This window comes from Spermophilus citellus (assembly GCF_964194105.1).
Source record: "Spermophilus citellus genome assembly, chromosome: 3".
NCBI classification, from domain to species: domain Eukaryota; kingdom Metazoa; phylum Chordata; class Mammalia; order Rodentia; family Sciuridae; genus Spermophilus; species Spermophilus citellus.
Window position 1 is genome coordinate 25,356,689 of NC_138184.1, and position 27,395 is coordinate 25,384,083.

Genomic DNA, 27,395 nt, shown 5'->3' on the forward strand with positions numbered 1-27,395 from the left:
CAGGCACACTTACAGGCACCAGTCCTGTAAGCAGGGGAATGCCATTATTTTTTTTTCTAATTCCCATGAAAAGAAATTTCAATCCCCTGCCCCATGATTAAAAGAGACAACAAAGTGTTTATTATTATTATTATTTTATTTTCATATACAAAAAGATAAAACTTGAAATAGTTCTAGATTTTTCCTCCTATTCTGTTGGGGTGTGGCTGCTGCTTCACACAGGGGGGGGGGGGGGGGGACTACATTCACATCGGTTTATTTGAGGACCCAGTGCAGAGTTCAAGCAGCAAAACCCCAATTTAGCAGATCTAATTTCAAACTTGACACTCATTTCTAAAAGTACCACAGTAAAAAGGAACAAAGATCCACTGCAAATGAATGAACTATGATACAATGTTCTTTCCAAAATGTTTTCATTTCACAACTGTAATTACATGGATGTCTGCTTCAGGCCATTTTAGGGTGTGTGTGTGTGTGTGTGTGTGTGTGTGTGTGTGTGTGTAATATATATATGTGTCTGTGTATATATATATATAAATCAGCACACTTTTCAAATCCAGACAGGGTAACAGCAACAAGCTTAACTCTGTATATATATATATATTTTTTTTTTTAAAAACATGATACTTTAGTATAACTTTTGTTAATTCAGTAGTACAAGCTATTTCTGTTCTACAAAATTTTTATTGTATAGCTACAAGGGTGAAAAGTGACCTACTACATTTACATCTCACATATCCTGGTATACAAACAGTACTTATTGAATTTGAGCCAAAAACTATAAGTTTTTAGTTTTAGCACTTGAAAGAGCTTCCTTGCTTCTACAGTCTTAAATCATACACTAGTCACAATTCAAGCGTTTGTGATTACTTGTCGTTTTAAACTGTGAGAAACAGGTGAATCCAAACTTTTAATTACAATTTGTATATACAAGTTAGATAACACAGCTCAATAAGACTTAGCTACCATCCTAAGCCCAACACACACATTCTCCACTAGGTTAGACAAGTCTTAGGGTGTTCCTCCTTTTCCTTACAAATAATGTACAAATTCAGAAGTAGCTGGTAAAACTGATATATAAGATGGTAAATAAAAGGTGACATTTTCTGTTGGTTCCAAAACTGTTCCTGAAAACTTTGTACTCTGCTGTGTTCTTTAACTGTATGTCTATTATATGCAGAAAGCTCTTTTCACAAGAATTGACATCAAACTCGATGTAAGTTAAATTTATAGTACTGTATAAAGTTATTTAGATTCAAGGACAAATGTGGGAAAGTATTAACAAGTGAAAATTTGGCCTTTGACATTACCATTACAATTATGTCAGATTCAAAAGCAGATTCTTCTGTACAGTTGAAAAATGGCATCATGTGGATTTGTGGCATGGAAATGAAATCTAGAAATATGTTTCTAATCTGCGGTAACTCTCTCCTTCAACTCTAAAGTACCACTCAATTTTCTTTGCATTTTTACAGAATTCTCAAAAAAAAAAAAAAAAATGAGAGGGAAAAGCCGCTGGCATTTTAACACTTGTTCCCCTCACTGGTGGTCTTAGTATTTCAGATGGGGTCTCCCAAAGAATCTCTAGCGAATCATTCGATCCTAGATGGCCTGACAATGACTTGGACACTTTTCAAATTAAAACTCAGATGTTGCCTAATCTTTCCTACTTGAATCTCTGTCATTGTTGTAAAATTTGGATGACTGCATTTTTCCCTTACCGAGAAATTATTTGGCTAAACATATACTTAACTCATGGCAGTGCTCTGAGAAAACCCCACTTGGGCTAAAGCACTTGCAGGGACTGAAGTCAACAGTCCACTGAAAGGGGCAAAGATCAAACACTCAAAGGGCTGAGCCTGGACCCACTGGGAACACAATGACCTTGGTGTCCCATGGTCAGCAGGGCAGCAGGACAGCCAGACAGGCAGATGGCATCATTGAGTTACCACTTTTAATCTTGGTCTGCCATCTATGCCCCAGAGACAAAATTCAGATGTGGTGACTGCTGGTTAATTAAGCTTCTTGAACTGGTAAAAAAGGCTCTTTAAAAAAAAAAAAAATATATATATATATATATATATATATATATATATATATATATATTTATTTATTTATTTAAAATACATCATAATGACAAACAGCCATATCCCAACAAGGCCTAATTTCACAGCAACATATGCTACAGACATCTTCCCAAAAATGCACTGTGGTGGATGGTGGGTTTTTATCCTGCCATTTAAAGGAATGTTCTACATGTGAGCTTTTAGAGACTGGAAATGTGTTACAAAGAGCTCATCTTTGGAACTAGTTTGCATGCAAGATCAGCCAGTTAAGTTGCTTCACTTAATCAGACACACAAGAATACTGAAAACGGCAGAATGCAGAGGAGTGCAGGAAGCACCTTCAGATGACACTCCAGACCAACCCCACCACAGCCAGGATGAGATCACCAGAAGCCCTTCTCAGTCCTTGTTTCACTAAAACAAGTTTAAGTGCCCACACTCAGCAGAGTTCCTGCGTGTGTTATGTTAAGTCTGCAGTATCAAGAGGACCCAGATGGTGACACCATTCAACATGAGGTCTGAGGTAACTGGTTCTTAAAAGACCTGGATCACACAAGTGCATCCAGAAATTAGAGCTGGGAAAAAGGAAAAAGGCAAGGGATTTGGGGATAGAAAAGACAAGTAGAAAAAAGCTTACAGCAGTTGCTTTTGGAGGAGGAGGGTGACAAAAACAAAGGCACAACAAAATTACATTCCAAGACAGGTGGCTGGAGAGCAGAGAAATGTCCTTTTATGGGAACAGAGAAAGGAGTGTGGGTTGGTTCCTGGAGTGCTACTGGATCTGCTGGAACTACATTTGTTTTAAGTATAAAAGGGTGAAGTGTAAACTACACTCTAAACCAGAAGGAACAGAAAGCACAGCTGGCTTTAAATGACACATCAACTACCTCCAGTGTACCTCTGGAAGCCATGGCCCGAAGCCAGTAGGCAGAGTGTGGGGGTCAGGCCTTTACCTGGGCCTCAAAGCCAGCCATTATGGACACTAGGATTTGGCTTAATTATTCAGTTTCCCTAGATCCCCATCAAAAGTTGCACTCAAATAACCATCCACTCTCTACCCAAAATTAAAAAGGTTAAAATGAAACCCCCTTCCACTTGATGACAGTGATGCTGACACCTTTGTGGGAAAAGTGGAAAAAACCTCTGTGGACATGTGAAAGATGCCCTGCTATTACTGGGTTTCTAGTTTCCTCAGTAGGCTCCTGGCTGATTCAACAGATTAAAGCAGTGAGCCAACCACTCACTCTCATCTCCAAAGGCCCTGACCACCGGGGACAAGATATGCCGGTAGCTCTTCATTTAATTTATCACTATGTCCACATGCCCTACCCAATTCTGACCATATCCAAGAATTATTCAACTTAATAATTTAGTCCTAGGTAATTCAGTTTAGTGGAACTCAAACCAATAAATCCCCATTTTAAAGTTTTTGTAGCCTAAATCTTTTTCTTGTGCATCCTGCCCCAATCTGTGCCCCATAAAATTTCCATTCCCCAAATACCCTCAACACAACTATATTTTGTGTCAGGAGCTTACAACCGAATGTTTAACCTCAGAACCCTTTGTTCAGAAATCTCAGGAGGAAGCATAAATGTCAAACACACTGCAGGCCCCCCCTCCTTCAGGTCTGTAAGGAGCCTAGCTGAAGCATCTGTGCTTCACAGCCACAAGTGAGAATTTTGGCCAGGAGAATCATAAATTGACTCTAGGCTGCCAGTGTATACAAGAATCTGTGTGAGTGCTAAGTAAAAATTCACACCCCTCATGCTCCAGTGTACATTTATCCTGAAAGGTAAAGCTCAGTAGCTCTGATTACAAAAGCATTCTTATTCAAACTCACTAGACTTTATAAAAATAATCTGTGGTATAAAACAATCTCCACACTGTGTAGAAGAAATCTGTCAGGTGATATAACTAAATATATATGTAGAGCTATAGATTTTTTGAAGTAAAATTTCAAGTGTTATGTCTCTATTATATAACCTATTCTTTTATTTACAATGCTATCTAACAGTACTGATGCAAACATGATTAGGAGAGTCAGGGAATGGGTTCATACCCAACCCAACAGTGGAAGTTCCCAGAACTCAAGACACAATTCATTCATTCAAAAAGACCCATCGTCACTGACTGGGGGCGAGGGGGTAAGCCAACTGACTAATGGGTCACAATTTTCTTAACTGTGAGCTCAACAACATAAACTTTGCAAATGAATGTCACACTTCTGTAGGCATCCAAAATAGCCCTCCTTTAAATAACATACTGCATACATCCATACAGCTACATGTATGTTTCTTTAGTGTCCTGTGACTGCCTAAACCCTAGACTATCAGAAGATACTGCCCCAGAGGAAAAAAGGTCAGCGCAGAGCCCATCACCCACTCAGGTGTTTAGAGAATATGCATTTTAATTCTTAAGGAAAAACCACTTCAGTTATCTCTACAAGCTGCCATAGGAGCAAATAAAGTATCACTGTTTTGGCACTACAGGATATACATGGAGTACCACAACTGAAGTCTTGCTTCATTCATACCTGGAAGATACCATCATGAAAATGTTAAAACTTGATAAAAACTTAAACAGTGATAAATACTTTACATTCAAATTCTTGTCCAAATCAAATTTACAGTGGACCCCCAAACAGGTGTGAAACGTGCACATTCAAAATATCCCACTAAATAACTTGGACTTTTGTTGACAGCTGCTAGGCCTTTTGAACTTACTGTCTTAAAAAATGTGATTGGATCAACTGGATTAAGGGTATTTTAAACTTCAATTTCTTTTTTCCTACAAAACTAAATTATTATCTCAAAAAACTATTCCAAGCCTTCTAAAGGTTTGGGATACATTCATAGGTAGACTGCTGGTTACAAATCAACTACCTGGAATCTTACTTAAAGAACTATGAATATAACCCTGAATGCATTAAATGTTTAAAATACAGACTGAGAAAATAACACAGTTCATCAAGTGAATTACTGGGCCTGTTCATCTAAAACATATTGATCAAGTCTTAAATTCCTTATTACTAGGCTGAACACATTAGCTGCCGAGTATTTTATCAGTTTAGCTTTTGCAAATAGCCATTGATCAAGAAGAAGTCATGTCACCCAAGTGTGAAGGAAAGTCCATATTGTCCCCTTTCTGGATGCTCCCCTACCATGTAAATAATAGATGTACTGCACTTCTTGAAAAGGTGTGGTCTAATGCCCCTGAAATGTGTACCAGGCCTAGTCATCTCTCCAAAAGTACACCAATGAAAACCCAACAGGCTGCAATAAAGACAAAATCAAACTGAACTACTGGACACCTTTCCAATTTAGTTAAGTTTCTAGTGAGCCAAGTTCTTGAGAATAATGATTATTTAACTTCTAGTTCCAATCCTAAAAACTCATATGCTTACTATATTACTTAGCAAAAAACAAGCAAACAAACAACAACCACAGCAAATCCTCATTATTACCAGTAGGTACTAGGAACTTTACATACTAAAAAAGGTAAAATTCTATTTGTAAGAGGGCCACCTAGTCCTCCCATTTTGGATGGGACTATCATTTCCCTGCCTTTGTGGCTCTACCATAGGGGCCACATGACAGGCTTTTCTGAGACACACAGAGCACATGAAGAACATTCAATACACAGATCAGGTTCCCAAGGAAAAAAAACACATATAGCCCAAGCCCAGGGCATAGTTAGTAGGACAGAGAGAATATGAATGTGATCAAATGGAAAGAAAGGCCGTAAAGCAGAACTACAGGATCGAGTGCTATGCTTCCTAAAGCATCAAGCATGTCAGGAGAGCTGACCTAGCCTCTTGAGGCAAGTTTGGTAGCCTGGAGAGGACAGCCCCTTCCCTTTGCTCAGAATATGTGAGCAGAAGGTGATATTCAATGTTAGGCAATGTGCTTCTTATTCTGCACAAATGGCCCCAACTGGGGATAGGATAAATTCAGACTCAAGCAGCTGGCACCACTTTGCCTTGTAGCCAGATTTTCCCCTTTCTCCCCAGAACACCCCATCTGCAGTTCTTGTTCCCTCCTGCTAAGGACCAATGGTCTCAGGAGAAAATCCAGCTCATGCCAGCCCAGTATGCTCTGATGATATGTCCATGGCCTCCCCTGCTCACCCTATCACTGAGGACCCTCTGTAGGACACTGTGACACAGTGGCCTCTGTCTTTACTTGCTTCCTCCTTCTCTGGTTCATTTCCGGATCTCTAGCTAAGGATAAAATCCCAGTTATTACAGGGGTTTTCAACCAGGACATTATCTATGGAAGCCCATCCCCAAAGCCAGGGGCTGCTTAGATGACAGAACACTGGAAAGGAAAGAGCAAGGATCCTTGGCTACTTCTCTTCCCTGATTTGGCCCCCTGTAAACCTACAGGGCTGGGTCAGTGCCTCCCATGGGCAGGGACAATGAGACCAGGCCTTATTTACAAGTCTTCCACAAAGCTTGGAGCAAAAAAGTAAAATAAAAATAGCAGTTCTATGGATGCCCCAAAAGTGGATGTTACATGAAATCTGTGGACAGAAACATAGGCAGAGGCCCTATGATCCAATCACCACCATCACAGATGCATATCAGGACTCTAGGAGTCTCCCAACTCACAGAGCACATGATAGCAGCAAATGAAACGTTTACCCAGTGGCAAAAGGCCTACCCAAGCTCCCAGAAGGTGGTGGATAGAAATCACCCACCTTCCAGCCAGTAGCAACCAAATGTGCCACCTGGAGCTAAAGGAAGCACCTTGCAGCACAGAGTAGGGGTAGTAGTGGGGGCAGCCTGAAGCCCTGAGAACTGCACAAACCCCCAAACTCTCCCTGTTCCCAGCCACACCAAATAGATACCACTCCTTACACTCCATTCTGATGTCAAGGCCCCACAGGGCCACTGCAGGGCCTGGGTGAGGGGTCAGCGAAGAAAAGCCACTCAGAGAAAAGGTATGCCTGCCCTCCTGTATTGCACCCCAACCAGAAGGTCCCACAGAGCCAGGGCTCAACGCTCCTTTGGCCAGGCCAAAAGAATTAAGCCAGTGCACAAAAGAAAACCAACCACCCAGAGGAAATGAAAAACCAAACAGGGAAGTTGGGGTTTAGTGTTTGGCACTGGGTAGAATTAGTGATCTGATTATTCCTGCAGTGAATTAGCTACATTTATTAGTGGTTTATTTGTTTCTTCTGAGGGTGAAAAGTGGAGATGCCCCCACTGCCTGAGGAAAAAGCTAAAAAAAAGTAGATATGGCACTTTTCAATAAATATTTTAAAGCTTCTTAAAGAAATAAGTGGAAAAGAAAAGCAACTGCTGTAAGGCCTGTTTGCTGTTAAAAATTATTCCAAGGGAAGAAAATTACCACAGCACAAAATAAAACAGAAAAAAAAAAAGACATAGCTTACCAAAACAAAAAGAAAACCATCTGTCCCAGTAACCACTTGGCCAGTCCACATTTTGACCCATGAAGCAAAAACTGAGCTTGGACAGGGAAGTAAATTGGCCTCCCACAGCATCCCGTACCCACTCAGAGAAAAGGACACCCACAAGCAGAAGGCCCAGATGCCACACACAGCAACTGAGTGGAGCAGCCACCCAAATGTGAGCTGGTCCTTCACACTCAGACTCCCACACCCTCTACCCCAGACAAGCAGCTCTGGCAACTGCCCTCAGGGCATAGTGTGTGGCCACTGGTGCTATTAATCCCCTCCAGTATTACTACTGCTCATCTACTGAAGGAATTTAATCTCAGGTAAAATTACCTCATGCGGGTATAAGGGTCACAGTTTTACAAATTAAAGTGGGGTCATAGGTTATTCTGAACATCAACCAATCAAGTTATGGGAAACATCTGACCTTCCAAATAACCCAGGAGGTAGCAGCCCTCTTCAGTCTACCCAGGTCAACCTCTCTCCATCACCTGCCAACTCGTCTACTCTTGAGATTAAGAGACACACTGTTTTAAAATAAAATGATCTAAGGAAACCAGGAGGAGCCTTCACCAACAATAGTGATGAACGCCCAGACTCAGCCCAGCCAGCCAACCTATACTCGATGACAATTATTTACAAGGGGGCTTTATCAAACAGAAATGGTAGTACTCCCTAGAAGACAAACTTTTTTTCTTTTTCCTCTATTTCTTTTAAACATCCTTGTCATAAAAGTCAACTTACATTAAAATATACTTACTACAAGACAACACAACTAACAAAATATATAATAAAACTTACACAAGTAGAAAATTCTGAGGTATTTCTGGTTTGAGGTGGTCTGTGGTCGTGAAGTTTTAATTCTTTTACTTTTTTTAAAATTTAAACCTCGGAAGCCACATAGCAAAGCATGTGTGTATATGTGGATGTGTGTTTTGTCTGAAAAAAAAATTTAGCATGTTTTATAAATTAAAAATTTTCAAATGTTGAAACAGCAGCATTAGGAACATTCACTGATTAGAGCAAGGTTATGGCATAATAGAAAACGTTTTTTAGAATATGCACCACTTTAAGGGGTCTGGAGAAAGCCACGTCCACAAGCCATAGAATGGGGTCAGTAATGTCACCACATGGGGCTGAGCCAGAGCTGCAGGGCTTGCAAGGTCCCCAGAGAGACAGGCCGTCTTTGTGGGGCCCATCCAGGAATTCTCTTGCCCTAGCTGTGCAGGGCGCCCCCTAAGGGCATTTTCCTAAACTGCCCCAGGAGGAAACAATTTCAATATTTCCTCCATTAGAGATACTTACAAGCTTCATATCGAATGAAGAATGTTCACTGAACTGTGATGATTTCTGCCCTCTACATAATCTTAAAATTTGGGCAGAAAAAATGTTTCATCTTAGGCCAAGCCCAGGTCAACAGAAAGAAACTGGTGGGACCAGCAGGTGGGTCAGAGCTGCCCCTGCTCTCAGACTTTCTCCAAACCCCGCACTTGCCCTTAATGTTCGCCCTCCACAAGGTCCTTGCCCTCAATTCCTGGTTACCTGAGAAGTAGCCTCTACAGCAAAGGATGTTGCTCTGAATGTGCCCAAGTCCAGTGTAGCTCTGTTCCAAATCCTACCCTAGCACCATCCTCCCCTTCCAACCCCAGTCCAAACTCCTCGTCCTCATCCCAGTTTTTCCTTGATCAGGACAACACCCGTTAAATCCGTGAAAGACACATCTGCTGTTTCTTAAGCTCACTGCCTAAAAAGGGAGAAACAACAACAATAAAAAAATAATAAAGTGGTGGGGAGGAGGGGGTGAGGGCCAAGGAGAGAGGAAATGCCTCTTCTGAGGAAGGTATGTTCTTATGTAACAGTCTTCAAAGGTTCCTCAAGTAGAGTTTGCAGCATTAAGTTTCCTAAGACAGGAGATGGGTTTCTTTGTGTCACAGATTCTGAGACGACAAACAAAGAGAAAGTGGGAAAAATGAATCCCAAAGGACAGGAGGTGGCTGAGGCTCTTCAGCATGGCGCTGGTTCTGCATTCACAGCTCAGCACCTCAACGCCTGCTGACGTGTCCGCTGTTTGCAATACAGTAGAGCAATATGCTGGTAAAAACTGATCCAATCCAAAAATAATATTAATAATAATAATTATAATAATTATATAATAATAATAAAAAGTCAAGGTAAAATAGCAGCTGCAATTTATGTGTTTGTTGGTTTTATGGGATTTCCAAAACAAAACACAACTTTGTTTTTTCCTTTTTTCTTCAGATCCAATGAGTCTGGAGAGACACTCATGTCCTGGGCTTAGATGCTGGACTCCTTAGGGGGCAGGTCCACATTGGTGACAGAGGTCACCAGGGAGACAAGACAGTCCGAGGTAGTGCCGTTGACCGACCTCCGGATCAGGGACACTCGCTCCTCCACGCAGCCTGCAGATAGGCGAGCTTCTGCATCATGGTCCCAGCACTCCTCAATGGTCACACAGAGCTGGGCCAGGCCCTGTACAGCAGTGGGAGAATGAGAAAAGACACCTTGTTAAGACCTCTAAGTAAGGACAAGCATGGAAGACACCAAACTTGATGATGATCCCAAGGATCAGTCAAAGCCTATTGGCCAAACCACACCAGCAGGTCAATTAACAGGTGCCTGGTGGAAACTGCAGCAATCGTCATGCTTGCCTTTCTGATAGCCACTACCCTTAGCCCACTGGCTTCCGTCAGCCCCAGAACATTGCTACTCCTCAGCTTACGAAGGGAAGGGATCCAGACCCCTCCTAGAGGAGATACAGCTGCTTACCTTGGAGCAGTGGTATTAAATCAAATTTTATGCAAAGCCCAAACACAAAGGCCCAAAGTGTAACATATGAGTCATAGTGAGAACCAAGAAGAGGGCATCATTCTACCTTACCCCGCACAGCCCCTGGAGCACCTTTCTAGGATCTAAAAAATGGACAAGCTTCCTCTTTGTCCCATTCTCCCTTGATTTCAGGCTCCTGCTATGCCCCTGTGGAATCCCTGCCCTCAGACCCCTCACCGGGTGCTTTAGCCAGTGATCCTTAATGGTGGGTCGCATCTTCTTGTGAACAACCACCTCCTGCAGCTCTTCCAGCGAAGGGTGTTGGCCAATCTCCTCCTCAAAAGGCAGCATATACTCATCCACGGGTCCTGAAGGCAAGAGAAAACCTGGTTGGATGACATGGAGGCCCCTCAGCTCCCAACTCAGGATGCCCAAAGTTGCTATCCCACTCACCATCCGCAGCCTTGCAGCGAGACACAAGCTCCCACAGCACCAGCCCCATAGCATACATGTCAATGCGCAGGAAGGCGTCTCGCTGGAAGTTGATGGCTCCCTCAAGCACCTCAGGGGCCATGTACCGTCTGGTGCCTACCTGCATGAGAACAGAAGAGTGCAGGGTCTCCAGACAATAACCAAGCATAAATGCACACTCAGCCAGGGCACAGAAACCATAGCCTGTGTGCACCACAGCAGGATACCAAAGACAGCAAGCCCTGACTCACTGCATTCACAGCAGGGTCATGAACTGTACCTGCGGATGATTTTAAAATATCCCACACTGGAGTCAGCAGTGGTAGAAAATGGAATTGCTTTCAAATTCCAACAGCAAGACCACAAGACATTTATATCAATGATGTGTATTTTCTGAGGTTTGAAACAAAAATAAAGCAAGAAGAGAATACTTAAGATCAAAATTGACTGCTATGGGATGATTTACTAGGTTTAATTTTTTGGCTACTTTTTCTAGGTTCTTGGCTTAGAGTCTTAATACTTTTCTATTGTGTTTTTTGATTGATAATTATGACTGGGGGGAAAAAAAGATTGAGACCACAAGGACAAGTGGCCAAAACCCGAACAGGGAATCTAGGTTTCTTAGCTGACTGGCCTGGGGAAGCTTCACAAGCCACCAGGCCTTGGCTTCTTTACTGCTAACACAAGCTCTGTTCCCTGAGTTCTTAGCTCCAAAGCCATGCCCCTAGAAGTTGTCAGCTCAATCCCAGAGTATCCACCCTGGTTCAGCCCCCCCACTTCCCAGGTCCAGGCTCAATACCTGCCCATGGGTGTCCCCTGGAGGTTTCCCTGGCTCAAACCGAACAGCCAGGCCAAAGTCAGCCAGGACAGCTGTGAGGTCACTCTTCAGCAATACATTCTTGCTTTTAAAATCCCTGCGGAGACAATTGGGCCCCAATGAAGTAGAACATCATGATCCAACATCCCTTGTGCTTGAACATTATGATCTAACTCCCACCTTGGCTCTTAAGATATTTGAGTCTGTGCCCCAGAGCCCCTAGACCAGATCATCCCACCCTATCTGGGGTGCAGGGTCTGTGCCTGGGTGCAGAGGTAAGGCAGCTTCAGGAGCCCAAAATGGTGTGGGAATCCCTCACTGCCTTTGATAAAAGACTTCTGTCAAGGTTGGCAAAGCAATTCCTACCCCAATGGCTGGTCAGACCTTGTCCCAGTCCCCACAGCATCAAAGGCCAGCCCACACATCCTCAGAGGGGTTGGGAGACAGGTACACTGGCCTGGGATGCACATTTTCTGGGAAGAAATATTTGGAATGTGAGTGAAAACAGGAATTTAAAATTAGCTTGCCAAAGATCCTGACAGGCCACAAAGGCAGAGTGGAACAGGGTCCTGGAGTGTGCGTTCATTTTCACTCTTTAATAAGAACCACTTTGGTCCTCAATTTCCCCAGCACCTGTCCCAGCATTGCTATGAGGATAAAACTGAGTGAGCAGCAAACAAAATGCTTTGGGCCACCCCTGGCAAACTTACTATGCATTACTGTTAAGTGGAACCATATCCAAGAGTCTACATTCAATTTTTTTTTTTTTTTTTTTTTTAGATTAGATTTTTTTTTTTTTTTTTAAGAGAGAGTGAGAGAGAGAGGGGGACAGAGAGAGAGAGAGAGAGAGTTTTAACATTTATTTATTTTTTCTTAGTTCTCGGTGGACACAACATCTTCGTTGGTATGTGGTGCTGAGGATCGAACCCGGGCCGCACGCATGCCAGGCGAGCGCGCTACCGCCTGAGCCACATCCCCAGCCCCTACATTCAACTTTTTGACCTACAAAAATGGCAAGTCTACACAACCTCTATATCACTACTGTTAATACCCTTAGGGACCTTTCAGCTTAGAAACCTGGACTTCTGAGTCTCATTCCCCTCCCTCATAGTTATGGAGACAGACCAACTAGTTATACGGGACCTTGTCTAAGGCACTCAACCTCTCTGCACTACTGTTCCTTCACCTTTAAGATAAGGAGAAGAAACAGTTTCTACCTTACAAGGGTTGGTATTTCTCAAGCATTCAGGCATTTCTCAAGCATTACTGCCTGCAATTCAGTAAAGCACAATGGTGACAAGTTAAAAATGGTTCTTAAAGTATGGTTCAAGGGCCTGGTGCAGTGGTGTATCCTATATTCCTAGCAGCTTGGGAGGCTGAGGCAGGAGGATCATGAGTTCAAAGCCAGATTCATCAATTTATTAAGGCACTAAGCAACTCAGTGAGACCTTGTTTCTAAATAAAATACAACACATGGCTTGGGATGTGGCTCAGGGGTCAAGTGCCCCTGAGTTCAATCCCCAATACTCCCCTCCACAAAAAGTATGGTTCAAAGACCCCAAAAGATTCCCAAAATTGTTTCAGGAGCTCTCAGGGTCAAAATTTTTCTTTAATTATCTAGCATTTGCCTTTTTAAGTTTTTCCTCTCAGAAACATAGAAAAGAGTTTTCCAAGTACTATATGATAGATGATGTCCTCACTCTAAAAAGATAAGAGTGTGTGTGCTCTACTCTAGGAATATCAACAGACAAACCCCACATATACAAAAATTCCTTTTAAGAGTTAAAGGGGTTCTAACCATAAAGTTCAAGAATTGCTGAGCCAACTCTTCAAAGTAACGCAGTCGGCACTTCCTCATATAGCCATTAGAGGGCACCAGAAAACCAGTTTAGGAGGCCATGCCATCCAAAGGACAGTCATTACAATACAACACAGGCAGACTAGGCATGTATAGAAAATTGAGACACCCCTTACACCCTCCTCTCACCCACCAACCCTCTCCAGTTCCAGGCCAAGCACAGAGAAAGCATCTGCTAGCCCAGGTACCTGTGGGCAATAGACGGCTTGTGGCCCTCACCACGGCACCAGGGTACATCCTCGTGCAGGTACGAAAGGCCTCGTGACATCGTTTCTGCCACATGACACAGTTCGTTCCATGTGATGATGTTCCCCTTGAGGTAATCCGTGAGGGAGCCCTAAGACAAGGAAGCACAAATCTTAGACACAGGCTCTAGGTGAATGGCAAGACCCAACCCAACCAACCCAACCCAGCCCAGCCCTAGGAGAGATGTCTTTGAAGGCCAATGGTTGGGCTCCTCTCCTGGGAGTCTATAATGAACAGGAAAGGCAAATGAGACCAGGAAAGAAAGTCCAGGGGTAATCATTAAGTCACTACTCTTATTATAGATTTAACCTCAGGGTCAGAGGCTCTTATAGGGACAACCTGGTCCACACCTATGGCAGAATCACCTCATGGGAACCTTTCCATCGTGTATGGATTGACAGCATGGCCCACCTTGTCATGGAAGGCCGTGATGAGCCACAGCTCCACCTCAAGGTTGGAGCCTCGTTTCTCAGCAGCAATGAACTGCAGCAGGTTCTCATGCTTCATGCCAGGTGTGCTGAAGATCTCCCTTTCACTCTGCCACGACTGCTTGTCCTGGAGCATGGAGGCAGCTCAGTCAGGCTATAGCCACACAACCCTACGGCAAGGCGTTTGCACTTTCATCCATCCCCCTCCCACTAGCCTCTCGGTTTCAGCATCCATAAGGGGCCTAGGAGACCAGGACTGAGCCGAGCCACACAACATCAGGCCAGCAGCAACCTCTTAGATCACTTAACATCAGCCATGATTTAAAAATGAAACCACTGTGGGTCCAGAGATGGGAAGCAAGTTGCCCCACATCACCCAACAAGTGAAAGGCACGCCAGGCCAGGCTTTGCTAAGTGTCCTAGGCAAATGCATGGGGTGGCCTGGTGTCCAGAGTTGCTGAGCAGAACATGACAGCAAGAACAAAAACCCAGGGGCTGGGGCTGTAGCTCAGTGGCTGAGCGCTCACCTCACATGCGTGAGGCACTGGGTTGGATCCTCAGCACCACATACAAAATAAATAAGACACAAGATAGTGTCCATCTACAACTAAAAAAAATTTTAAAAAAAGAACAAAAACCCATATACCATAGAAGATCAAGGTATAGCAAAGCCCTGCCCTGGTTCTTCAATGCAATTTAACTGCTAAATGCAGTCCCCATATAGCTGAGAGTAACGTAAATGGCAACTTCAATGCAGCTATTTCTTTCTCATCCCACCAGTGTCCAGGGTTTGGACTGCCCTTGCGTAGAAGAGTCTCAGCTCAGGCCACAATGAGGGAAGATGACCTGGAGTCCCCACTCACTCACCTGGAGTGGGAAGATCTTGACAGCCACAAAGTCATTCATGAGCTGGGCCTTCCAGACACAGCCAAAGCGGCCACGAGCCTTGATCTCTAATAGCTGCAGTGGCTTCAGACCCACCAGGGGGGATGGGGGTGGAGGCCCAGGGTCCTAGCAGAAAGCAAAGTCTTAACCAGTTCTGGCCTAGCCTCATGTCCCCTCCTCACCCCTGCCCCAAGACTGCACTGTCTTACCTCATGGATGTCCACATGGCCATAGGGAGGCTTACGATGCCGATACATCCAGAAGGCCAGCAGGACGATGAGGGAGAGGCCCCCAATGGGCAGCAGCGAGTAGGCCAGCACCGTGAGCAGGGTAGGGGCTGTCGGGGGTGGCTCGTACGTGACTGGGGGACACACGGAGCCCTGCGTCACATAGCCCGCCCACTCCCACACCTTCACAGGGCCCTGTAGCCATTCCCCATCCAGCTCCAGAGCTGAGCACTCTGGGCCAAGGAGAGGCCCAAGTCTGCTAGGTCAGATGCCCTCTTCCCACTGGCGCCTCACCTTCTGGGCCCCCAGCCTCTGGCAAGTGGGTGAAGCGCTCGTTGCAGAAGTTGCCTTCGCAGCAGCAGAAGTACACCTGCGGGTTCTCCTCGGTGGCCACACACTCCTGCCTGAAAGCAGAGAGCTTTCCTTACACAGGCAGGGGATGCAAGACTCTCCCAGGCCTGCCCAGCCAAACCCCTCCCTATAAACAGAGCATCTTCTGGGCAACATCAGCAGGACAGGTGAACCCATCCAAAGTTGGGGAGAGACCACTAGGAGTCAACACACCCTGAAACCCCTCCTCAGAGCTGGAGCAGGGCAAACACAGTTGCGGAAGAGCGTGGGAGCCTGCTATCACCTGAAGAGCCCCTTTCTTGCTCAGTTATCCTGAGAGCCACAGGGCTAAGCGGGAAGTGCAAGTATAGGCAGGCTTCAGCAGAGGAAAGGCAAGCCTTGTGGTACCTGTCGTAGCAGTTGAAATCATCCAGCCAGCAGCCCTTCTTGACGAGCTCGATGGTGCCTGAGCTGTTGCGCCAGGAGGCGTAGCAGTGCAGCCTCTTGTCTTGCTCACCCTCACAGCGCTCCAAGCCACTCTGATTGGTGCGTTCCAGCTCCCAGTTGGCGTTGTAGTAGATGCACTCCCGTGTCTCAGCCTCCCCACGCCCTGAACCTGTGCCCAGAGAAGAGACACTGAGCATGCCCCACAGGGCTACTGTCCCAAACCACTCTACTGGGCACCATGCTCCCTCTCTATCCAACACCTACGCTTACTGTGTGCCAGCCTGCACCATCCCCAGCTCACTTTTCCCACTATAGCTGCCCTAAGCCCAAGCAAGGGGGAAAGGAAGGAAACCTAATACCATGCAGGATGGACAAGCAGCCAGCCACTGGCACAAAAGGTGGCATTAATAGTGCCCTGAAGCTGGGTGGTGGCGGGCTGCTTCCCTGCAGTACCAGGATTAATGAAGAAGCCCTCAAAAGCCCCAGTGCAAAATCTCTGTAAGTGCAGGGGTGGGGCTATAGTATTTAATAAAAACAAACATTCTCAGGCATAGTCCAGATCTATCCAATAGGAATAAGGGCAGGATCTCCATTTTTAACCTTCCTGTCTATCTCAGGAGATACTGATGCAAACCTTTAGGACTACATCTGGAGGAACTATAAGGAGAAGCGGCTTCCTACTGCCCCCTCTCTCCTTGGTCACCACGGTGCTCCACCCCCAGATGAGCTGGAATGTCCTCCACAAGGGAACAAGGACCCTCCAGTGTCCCTTCTACACCCAGCATCCATACCTGGTGCTGCAGAATTCTAAAGATAATGAGGCCTGCACAGGTAAACCTCCCAGAATCACCAGCAGGGATATGTGCCTCTAGCAGGAGAAGAGCTGGCTAGTGGCTAAGTTGTAAACACAGATCAATCTCCCAGCTGGGCTTGGCCCCTGATGATGACCCCCAGGCAGGCATTCCACTCCTGAACTTCTTTCTATCTCTGGAAGAAATGCCACCCAGGTGGTCAACTGCTTTAACCTTCAACTGCTTTCCTTTAAACATGGCATCAAACATTTACCAAATCCACCTTCTTCACTATCCCTACAAGATGACCCCCAGACCCAGTCCTAGCTTGTTCCCAATTCCCCCATGAACTCTTTTGCCCTGGGATGGAAAAGAATATGCAGATGGCAAAAGAGATTTTGCCTGGGAGTAGTCAGCTATGGCCCCTTCATCAGACATCCACACGAAGGACTCACTGCCAGAACTCCATGAAGATATCTGAGAGGAAACCAGCAGTAAACATTCAATAGTCTTTCCACACTCCTTGAGCCTACTGTGGGGCAGTGCCTATCACCACCCCTGGCTGGGCTCCCCGAGTCTCCCCTGACAACTGTGCCCACCATAGGAGGAGAAGGAGCCAAAGTCAATCCCAAAAAACCACCAGCCAGCCCATGCGCAGCCTGACTTCACTGACAACAAGAAAGGCAGGCAAGGAGAAGGAAGCCCACCTGATCCTGGGGAAGGCAGTGCCCTGAGTTCTAGCACAACCCACGGCTTGATTTCCTAAGGCCTATTCATCGAGGAGAATACTGACTGATAGACGGAGGAGCCCCTCTACCACAAGGAGGAACACACTCTGCTCAGACTCACCCTTGCTCTACCTCCCTGCAGTGATAAAAGGTCCTTCCAGGGGGGCCTGGCCAAGACCAAGCATCAAATTCCAAGGCTCCAGGTAGGACCAAATCATCCAGGTAGGTTCAAATTATAACCCAACTAGAATGAAAACATCCAACCATAGCTCTGGCCTTCCAAGGCCATGTGGCCTAGACTCTGACAATTGTAAAAGGAAAAGGTGGCAAGCCAAGCAGCTGGGACTCAGCCTGGCCCTCAAAAAAGGGCCTCAGGGTCTACATGGGTACTCACACAGGGGCGTACACTGATTTCCCCCAGTCAGACCCTTCCTCAAATACAGGCTTATAGTGTAGGGGGAGAAGCTGAGGGGATCCAATGTAGGTAGGAGCCAAAGACTGAGCAAGTACAAGGGCCCCTGTCCACTCACAACAGCATCCAGTAGCTTAGCTATGCAAAGCCCCCAGTCCACACAGTGCATGCCAACTCTCCCCAACCTGCGGCCCCACTGCCTCCACAACAGCAATTCTAGCGGGGGAAGACTTGAGACTTGCGGGAAAGCCTCCAAGTTGGGCTGCAGACAGAGGAGATATGCACTCCCTCATCTACTTCCCTCTCTGCAGCCATACCTCACTGCCAGGTTCTTGAATGTGCTGGGCTTCTAGGCTTAGTACCCATTACCACCTCTGGCTGTAAGATGTTCCCCACTTTATCCCTAGGATTTCAGCCTGGCCTCTCCCCTAAAACCAGGCACACTCTACTTCCATTGGCCTTATATTTCCTCTAGCACCTAATTTACCACCCTTGGTTAATCACCTGTTCTTATTTAAAGGACTATTTCAGACACCCAAAAACTGTATGCTTAACATAACCAAAAATAATTCCCAAGAAGAAATAACAATATTAACATAATGAACACTTGCATAAGAAATAAAATATTACAAATGTGCTCAACAGTTGCATTACAAATGCCAGCTTCCACATAGAGACAAACCCATATAAATACAGCTATCTCACACTAGACAAAGGCAACATAAACATACATTGGAGAAAAGATGGCCTAGACAACAAATGGTGCAGGGAAAACTGGAAATCCGTATGTAGCAAAATGAAATTAAACCTGTTCCTCTCACCCTACACAAAAATCAACTCAAAATAGGCACTAGAACACAGACACTACGTCTAATAGAAAAAAAAAGCAGGCCCAAATCTTCATCATGTCACCTTAGGACCTAACTTCCTTAACAAGACTCCTAAAGCACAAAAAGTAAAATTAAGAATCAATAAATGGGGTGGATTCAAACTAAAATGTTTTCTTCCTAGCAAAGGAAATAAACAATAACGTGAAGAACCTATAGAATTGGAAGAAATCTTTACCACACACACATGAGACAGAGCACTAATCTCCAGGATATATAAAGAACTCAAAAAACTTAACACCAAAAAAACCAAATAACCCAATCAATAAATGGGCTAAGGAACTGAACAGACACTTCACAGAAGAAATATAACTGATCAAAAAACATATGGAAAAAATGTTCATCATCTCTAGCAATTAGAGAAATGCAAATCAAAACTACTACTCTAAGATTTTATCTCACTCCAGTCAGAATGGCAATTATCAAGAATACAAACAATAATAAGTGTTGGAGAGGATGTGGGGGAGAAAGGCACACTCATACATTGCTGGTGGGACTGCAAATTGGTACAACCACTCTGGAAAGCAGTTTGAAGATTGCTCAGAAAACGTGGAATAGAACCACCATTTGACCCAGCTATCCCACCCTCAGTTGATACCCAAAGGACTTAAAATCAGCATACTACAGTGATGCAGACATACCAAGGTTTATAGCAGCTCAATTCATAATAGCTAAACAGTGGAATCAACCTAGATGCCCTTCAACAGATGAATGGATAAAGAAAAGGTGGTATATATACACAAAGGAATGTTACTCAGCCTCAAAGAAAAATGAAATTATGGCATTTGCAGGTACATGAACAGAACTACAGAACATCATGTTAAGTGAAATAAGCCAATCCCCAAAAAATCAAAGGCCAAATGTTTTTTCTCATAAATGAATGCTTATTCATAGTGGAGAGGGGGTGGGTAAGAAAGAATGAAGGAACTTTGGATTGTGCAGAGGAGAGTGAGAGGAGGAGTGGGGCTGAGGGGATGGGAAGGACAATAGAATGAGACAGACATTATTACCCTACATATATGTATGATTGCACTACTGGTGTGACTAGGCACCACATAAAGTCAGAGGAATGAAAAGTTGTGCTTCATTTGTGTACAATGTGTCAAAATGCAAAAAATGCAATGTGTCAAAATATATATGTGATATATATCTAAATAGGGCAAATTTAAAAAAAATAGAAGGGAGACCAGTAGAAAAGAAGAAGGGGATCAGGGGAAAAGAGGAGAGGGAAAGGGGAGCTAACTGGGGAGTAAAATTGAATAAATTATACTGTTTTATTGTATGCACATATGAATATAATAACAAATCCCACTGTTATGTATAATTATAACGCATCAATAAAAGGGGGGAAAATGCCAGCTTCCTCTACAAGACATGAAAACAGGGCCCTTGCCCATCTTGAGTATTAGAACCAGTTCCAGACATATACATGGATGGATGGATACATGGAAAGAAAGAAGGGTGTAGGATGTGTGGCTAGAGCAAGATTTCAAAAGAAGGGGACAAGAAAGAAGGATAGTTTTAGCCTGAAGCCCCTACATTTTTTATTTTTCTTGCTAGAAATGAGAATCAAACCCAGAGCCTCATATACATTAGGCAAGGGTTCTACCACTAATCTACACTCCTAGAGCAAGAATTTGGTCAACAAACAACAAGCTCCCTGTTCAGTGTTAGGAGTTCCAACAAAGGAGACCAACAGAGAGTGGCCTAAGGATGGCCCAGTTCCTCTCACCAAGCCATCATCAGGCAAGGACCCCTCTGGCCACTACCATGGGCAGAACCCAAGTAGAAAGGGCTGGGAGCTCCAAATCAAGGCTCCAGGAAGGACCCAAAGTTTAAGGATGTCACCTGAGTCCCATATGACCAGATCCTCCCACAAGCAATCCAACAAAATAACAGCCTTGAGCCGCCAGACTTTAAATCCTGCTTTGACACTTCACCACTGTGTGCCCTGAGCACTTTACAGAATCAGTTACTCTTTGAGAGGGGTTCATAATAAATCCTAGGGTTGTCACAAAAAATAAATGACCACATTTCAAGAGTGGTCAAAAAGGGCCTGGCATGCCACTCATTGTATCAGAGCCATACCCTTCCCTGTTGCTTGTAATAATCCCTTACAGCCAATTCCCCTCAAGCCCCCAGCCCATCAAGTCATACTAGACCCAGGAGAGCTTTGTTCTCAGAGCTGAAGTGACATTCCATGCCCCTCCCACACCACACCCAGGCTTTGCTGCCAGCTGGAGATCCAGAGGTCCCCAAGCTTCCTGGCCTCTCCCAGGCTCTGTTTCTTTACACACTTAGCTATTTATAGCCTCTGGCAATACTCCAACCACACACCTCTGCTTTTGAATAGATGAAGGCCTCCTGCCCACACTCATGAGCCAGGGCACTCATGCACAGGAGGCTTCCCTACCCTAGTCTACTATCCCCTTCTGGCAGGAGAGGAAGCAGTCCTCCCAAGATGCGGGGCACTAACCCCCCTCACACTTGCTGTCTTATAATACTGAAGCGAGTATTCCCCCCAGATACCAGGACAAAGGACTTGCTACATCCCTGAGCCACAGCCATCTCAATTGCTGCTCTCCAAGGGAACCAGGTAACTCAAGTCTGATTATCCCTAAGAGGCAGTCCTTATGCCCAAGTCCTGGCAGTTTAAAAAGAAAAAAAGAAAAAAAATCTAGGCTCTCCAAACCAAATCCTCTATGCAGGCAGGGAAGGAAAAACCTCAGTCCCAGAAACCACACACACACACACACACACACACACACACACACACACACACACACTGTCAGCTAACATGCAGGTATGTAATGGGACATCAAGGGATCAGTTTCAACGCTCAAGGACAAGAACTGGGAGGCTCCTTCCCCTCTGAAGCAACTCAGTCCACTGGTCTTTGGACACATCTCACTATGCCCTGAGGAAAACAGAGGGAAATATCACCAAAGTCCAGCCTGTGAGGGGCTCAAAGTGCAACAGAGAAGGGGGAAGGAATGGGAAATGGGGAAGGTGGCTCAGAACTGGAATGACCATGCCTCCTGTGGGGTTCCCCCAGCTCTGCCTTGGGGTATCCCCAGTCAACTAACATCTCTCAGAACTATGAACTCCAGTTGGGCATAGTGGCACACTCTATAATCCCAGCAGCTTGGGAGACTGAGACAGGAGGACCATAGGTTCAAAGCCAGCCTCAGCAAAAGTGAGGCACTAAGCAACTCAGTGAGACCCTAACTCTAAATTAAAAAAAAAAAAAAAAAATAGGGCTGGGGATGTGGCTCAGTGGTTAAGTAGCCCTGAGTTCAACACCCAGTACCCCCTCCGCCCCCCGCAAAAAAAAAGATCTGTGAACTCCAGCACCCAGCAGGCCATTATATTCTTGGCTCCTGGAGTCACCTCAGCAGCCACCCTAATAGGGAGCAGGCACCCAGCCTCACCCATATGGTCACTGAAAGAGGTGAGCAACTGCCCCTCACCACTCTATCTACCTACCTCAGGACAACCCCAGCCAGCTGGGCAAGATACACTCTCCCAGATGCCTCCATGCACGAGAAGCTAATAAGGGTGACTTCAGGGAGTTAGTGCTCCCTCCAGTATCCAGCCTCCATGGCTGCCCAGAGGCAGAAGCAGCCTCTCCCCTACTGTCAATGTCCCTAGGAAGATGGCCCCAAGTTTACTGAGCAAATGCTACCCTAGCAGGTCCCTTTAGAAGAGCCAAGGAGGACCATGAGACCTAAAGGTGAGGCTTCTAAACTGTACACAGTATCATCCCCTCCACCTCACCAGGACCAGAGTCAAGGTGGATAGGGAGTAAAGACCCAAAAACCTATAAGAGAGGGGGAAGGGGAAGGATAGAGCATGAGAAATATCCAGACACTCAGAGTGCACAAGCATTGTGAGTGATGAAGACTCTTTCACACAAGAGAACTAAACACAATCTTGATAAATTTAGATTCTTTTCATTTTTTGCAGTACTGGGGATCAAACCCAGGGCTATAATATCATAACCCTAGATAAATCTGTTTTAACCTTGTCCATATATTTTTAAACCATCCAGATTAATACCTATTAATCAACTGCATAGTTATGCCACATCTCAGACACTATACTAAGTGTTTTTCAAATAATATTTAATCCTTATGACAACCCAGAGTCATTATTTTACAGATAAGAAAACTGAGGCACAAGAGGTTGAGTAACTTCCCAAGTCATTTATCAATGACTTCAGCCCATCTCTAGAGTACATGTCTTTATATACTGCTCCCTCTCCAAAGTTCGGAAATGCACGAATTTCCAAAGCCATGTGACAGTCCCTTGTATGACCTTACTTTCATCCACTCTCTTGTTGAACTCTTAGGTTATTTATGTTTGTTGATGTAAGCAACATTACTGAGCCCCCCCTTGGGTTCATGTGTGGGCATTTCCTCAGGTACATCCACACAAGCTGGAATAGCTGGGTCACAGGATCACAGCATCCTTAACTCACTAACTAGTCAAACTGTTCTCCAAAGAGGATATACCAATTTATGTTCCCAACAGTTCACATTGAGCCATACCCTCATCCACTCTGAATTTCGGTGACCTGGCAGAGTGTAAAATGTTAATGTGGCTTCAATCTACATTTCTGTGATACTGACTGTATCTTTCTGTGATCACTGACCTCTCCTTCTGCATACTGCCTGTTATATCCTTTTCCATTTTCCTATCGGGTCATTTTTCCTTTAAGTAATATAAAATCTTTATATATTCTTGGCAATAAAACTTTTCTTACTATATAGTAACTTTCTTCATTTGTAATATTCTTTGTCAAAAAGTCTATTTGTTCAATGCTATAATAGCTATTAACATTTGTTGTGGTTAGTATTTTCTCAATCTTTTCCAATTTTTATTTTAAATCTTTCTGCTTCAGAGGATCACAAGTTCAAGGCCAGCCTGGGCAAATGAGAGAGACTGTCTCAAAATAAAAATGAAAAAGGCCTAGGGATTTAGCTCAGTGGTATAGAACATCCCTGGGTTAAATCCCCAGAACCATAAAAACAAAACACCCACATTTCTGCCTATTTTTATTTTCCCTGATTCAATCAGGGAACTGAGTTCCATTACATTTATGACTACTGCATATGTTTAGATTTGTTTCTTCTCTACTGCTACCTCCATTTATGTTTCTTGTTTGTTTTGTTTCTGTGATACTGGGGTTCAAACCCAAGGTCCTACACATACATAGCACAGTGTTCTACCATTGAGCCTCATGGGATTATATTTTTATATATTTTTTTTAATTTTATTTTTCTATTTCTTGGTTGTACCTGATGCATGCTAGGAAAGTAATCTACCATTGAGCTATGCCCCCAGCCCTTACAGTTCATATTTTAGTTACTTCTGGTCTGAAAGCTACACATTTAATTTCCATTTTAAGTATTTTCAATTTAGATTTAATCTATTACTTGCATTCAGCATTTAATGTTTTTGATTTCTTCTTACCTGATTCCCAAGAAAAGATACTACTTGTGTTTTATACACCATCTCAGACCTTTTTTTGATGCTATAACAGACGGAAACTGGGTAATTTATAAAGAACAAAGACTTATTCTTACAGTTCTGGAGGCTTGATAGTCCAAAGTTGAGGGCCCATATCTGCGCAATGTGTTCTCACTGCGTCATCCCATCGCAAAAGGTGGAAGGACAAGAGGTAGAATGGATCAAATGTGTCCTTTTACAGGGAACCCACTACTAGGATAACTAACCCACTCTTAGGAAACCCACACTAATTCATTTATAAGGACAGACCCCTCATGACCTAATCACTTCCTTCATCACCTTTTGTTGTTGTTGTTGTTTTTGTTATTAGGGATTGAATCCCAAAAGCACTTTACCACTGAGCTATACCCCAGCCCATTTTTTGTGGGGGAGGGATACCAGGGATTGAACTCAAGGGCACTCAACCATTGAGCCACATCCCCAGCCCTATTTTGTATTTTATTTAGAAACAGGATCTCACTGAGTTGCTTAGCGCCTCACTTTTACTGAGGCTAGCTTTGAACTCGTGATCCTCCTCCCTCACTTTCCCAAGCCACTGGGATTACAGGTATGCACCACTGCACCTGGCCCATTTTGTTTTTTATTTTGAGACAAGGCCTCACTAAGTTGCTTAGGGCCTCACTAAGTTGCTAAGGTTGGCCTTGAACTGTGATTCTCCTGCCTCAGACTCCCAAGTATCTGTTATTACAGGTGTGCAACACCATGTCCTGTTCCTAATCACTTCTTAAAGGTTCTACCACTTAACACTAATGCACTGGGTACTAAGTTTCTAATACATGAATTCTGGAGACACATTCAATCAGTAGCATAGTCAATATTTTTAAAATTTATCCATACATTCATCAGTTTGTCTGCTCACCCATTCCTCCTTGCATCTCTGTCTTTATTTAAGATCTCTGTACTTGCTGAAAAACATACTCCTTCAGGAAACACTTGTTAATAAAAGAGCATTTGTTTGTTTTTCTGAATTATTATTTTACCTTTCTTTCTAAATCAAAGTTTAAAATGAACATAAAATTTTAGATTCAAGTTATTTTTTTCTCAACATTTTGAAAATACTACTTAGTGGTTATTTTCCAGCTTCCACTATTATTGCTTAAAAATCCACTATACTTTATATACATATTCTGTCTTTTCCCCTCTGGCTGCTTTCTTCTTTTTTTTTCTTTATAGTTTCACTATAAGGAATGTATCTCAGTATATATTTAAATTTATTTCTGCTGACTGGGGTTCACTATGCTTTTAGAGTCTGATGATTCATGCCACTTATCAATTCTGAGAAACTCTTGGCTATTATCAATTTGAGTATTGCATTGCTCTATTCTGTAATTCTGAAATTCCTATTGCATGAAAATTAAACCTTCATGTTCTGTCCAGTCTCTTAACTCCATGTTATGGTTTATCAAAAGCTGGCAACTTAATCCCCTATGCAACAGTGCTGAGAAGACCTTTAAGACATGATTAGATCTTAAGGGTTGTCTTCACAAATGTCATCATCAGAGAGTGGGTTAACTGTCTTTGGGAGTGAGTTATAAAAGGCTCCCATTGTTTCTCTCTTTCCTTATGATCCCTTCCACCATGTTAAGATCCTTTGTCCAGGTAAAAAACAAGGATCATAAACAAAAACCTTACCAAATACCAACACTGTACTTTTGGGACTTCCAACCTCCAGAACAATGAGGCCAACTATATTCCGTTTATAAATTACCCAGTCTGTGGTATTCTGTTATAACAGCAGAAAACAGACTAAGATGCCCCTGCTTTCATGTTTTCCAATTGTGTCTAAAAACCATTACAAATAATTCCTTAAGATCTAACTTCCAATTCAGTAATTGCCTCTTTCACTGTGTCTAATCTTCTGTATAGCTCTTCTATTTAATTTATACATTCAACTATTCTTGTTTTCATCCCTGTACGTTTTATTTTTTAAAAAAGACAAAACTTGTTCTGGTAGTATATAGCTCAGTGATAAAATGCTTGCCTAACATGCACAAGGCCCTGGGTTTGATCCCTAGTACTGTAAAAAAATAAATAAAATAAAACTACCTGGTCAATTATGGCACTTCTGTTCTTTGTCTAATTCCTTCTTATGATTCCATAATTAAACTTCTTGAAAGTCTATTTCTGACATTTCTTATTTCAGATCATTTTCACTCATGGTAGTTTCCTCACATATTTTAGAATTTTGGATAATGAGCTTATGTTCAATGGAACCTTTTCTGTGGGAATATTGTGAGACCAAGTTTGAGGGGGAAACCTTCCAGAGATCATTTATATTTTTTTGCTTCTGCCAAACTCCAAATTACCAATTTAGAACCACTTTAATTCCTCAATCTAAAGTTTCCCAGAGAGCAGGATGATACAAACTTCAGCTCCAGACTCATGTATACACGGGCCTATGGTTATAAACACTCAGGGGAAACTAAACCTAACCTAATCCCCTCCCCTATCAATTTAGTCCAAGAAAATTCATTATCTAATCCCTTTGTCAACAAAAGGATATTTTTTCTAGTCCACACTTATACTGAACTCTGAAGATGTGAAGGCTTCAGTCCCAATTCCACAATTATGTCCTGACCCTAACCCAGCTACAAAACCCACATCTCTAAATTAGAGATGGGCAAAGACTTGAGGGGGTCAGTAATTGCAATTAGTTGAAGCACACAGCTCTACTCCTACCAACTTTTTGCTTTCCCTTATTCTTACAAATGTGGCTATCTAGATGCATTTAAAAAGATATTTACTACACTTTTTCTAGCATTTCTGTTTTGTATGAAGCTTTTCAGCTCATTTGTTCACTATAAATGCCAGGAGTGGAAGTCCAGAAGCACTTTCCAAGATGACAGGAGGAGCCCCATCTGCCTTCCAAAGCCTAGCCTAGAAACAAGGAACCAAGCCAGGTCACCTCAAGTCAATTCCAGATTGGACTTTGTAAACAAGTCCCTGGCACCATCGCCCCACAAAAGGTGTGGCCAAGACCAATTCTCAGAAGTACATCTCTTTCTCCATTCCTTGTCATTCCTGAAGAAAATTGGAGAGACAACTTACAGGTAAATGACAAGGAT

At 43.7% G+C, this 27,395-nt stretch overlaps 1 protein-coding gene across 4 annotated transcripts in view; it reads right to left on the bottom strand.

Moving 5' to 3' along the window:
- Nucleotides 1-123: 123 nt before the first annotated feature.
- ACVR2B (activin A receptor type 2B) overlaps nucleotides 124-27,395 on the bottom strand; it is a 41,453-nt gene continuing 14,181 nt past the window's right edge. For 2 of the 4 annotated variants that reach the window (XM_081286314.1, XM_081286312.1), the window contains exons 2-11: nucleotides 15,942-16,149; nucleotides 15,498-15,607; nucleotides 15,186-15,337; nucleotides 14,959-15,102; nucleotides 14,075-14,218; nucleotides 13,606-13,754; nucleotides 11,542-11,656; nucleotides 10,725-10,863; nucleotides 10,509-10,639; nucleotides 124-9,974 (exon numbers count right to left, since the gene is read on the bottom strand). In XM_081286314.1, coding sequence (XP_081142440.1) covers nucleotides 9,780-9,974; nucleotides 10,509-10,639; nucleotides 10,725-10,863; nucleotides 11,542-11,656; nucleotides 13,606-13,754; nucleotides 14,075-14,218; nucleotides 14,959-15,102; nucleotides 15,186-15,337; nucleotides 15,498-15,607; nucleotides 15,942-16,149 — 1,487 coding nt within the window. In that variant the 3' untranslated portion in view covers nucleotides 124-9,779. Of the gene's footprint in view, nucleotides 9,975-10,508; nucleotides 10,640-10,724; nucleotides 10,864-10,978; nucleotides 11,136-11,541; nucleotides 11,657-13,605; nucleotides 13,755-14,074; nucleotides 14,219-14,958; nucleotides 15,103-15,185; nucleotides 15,338-15,497; nucleotides 15,608-15,941; nucleotides 16,150-27,395 lie in introns of those variants that run through there. The other 2 variants (XM_081286313.1, XM_081286315.1) reach the window with 2 other exon arrangements.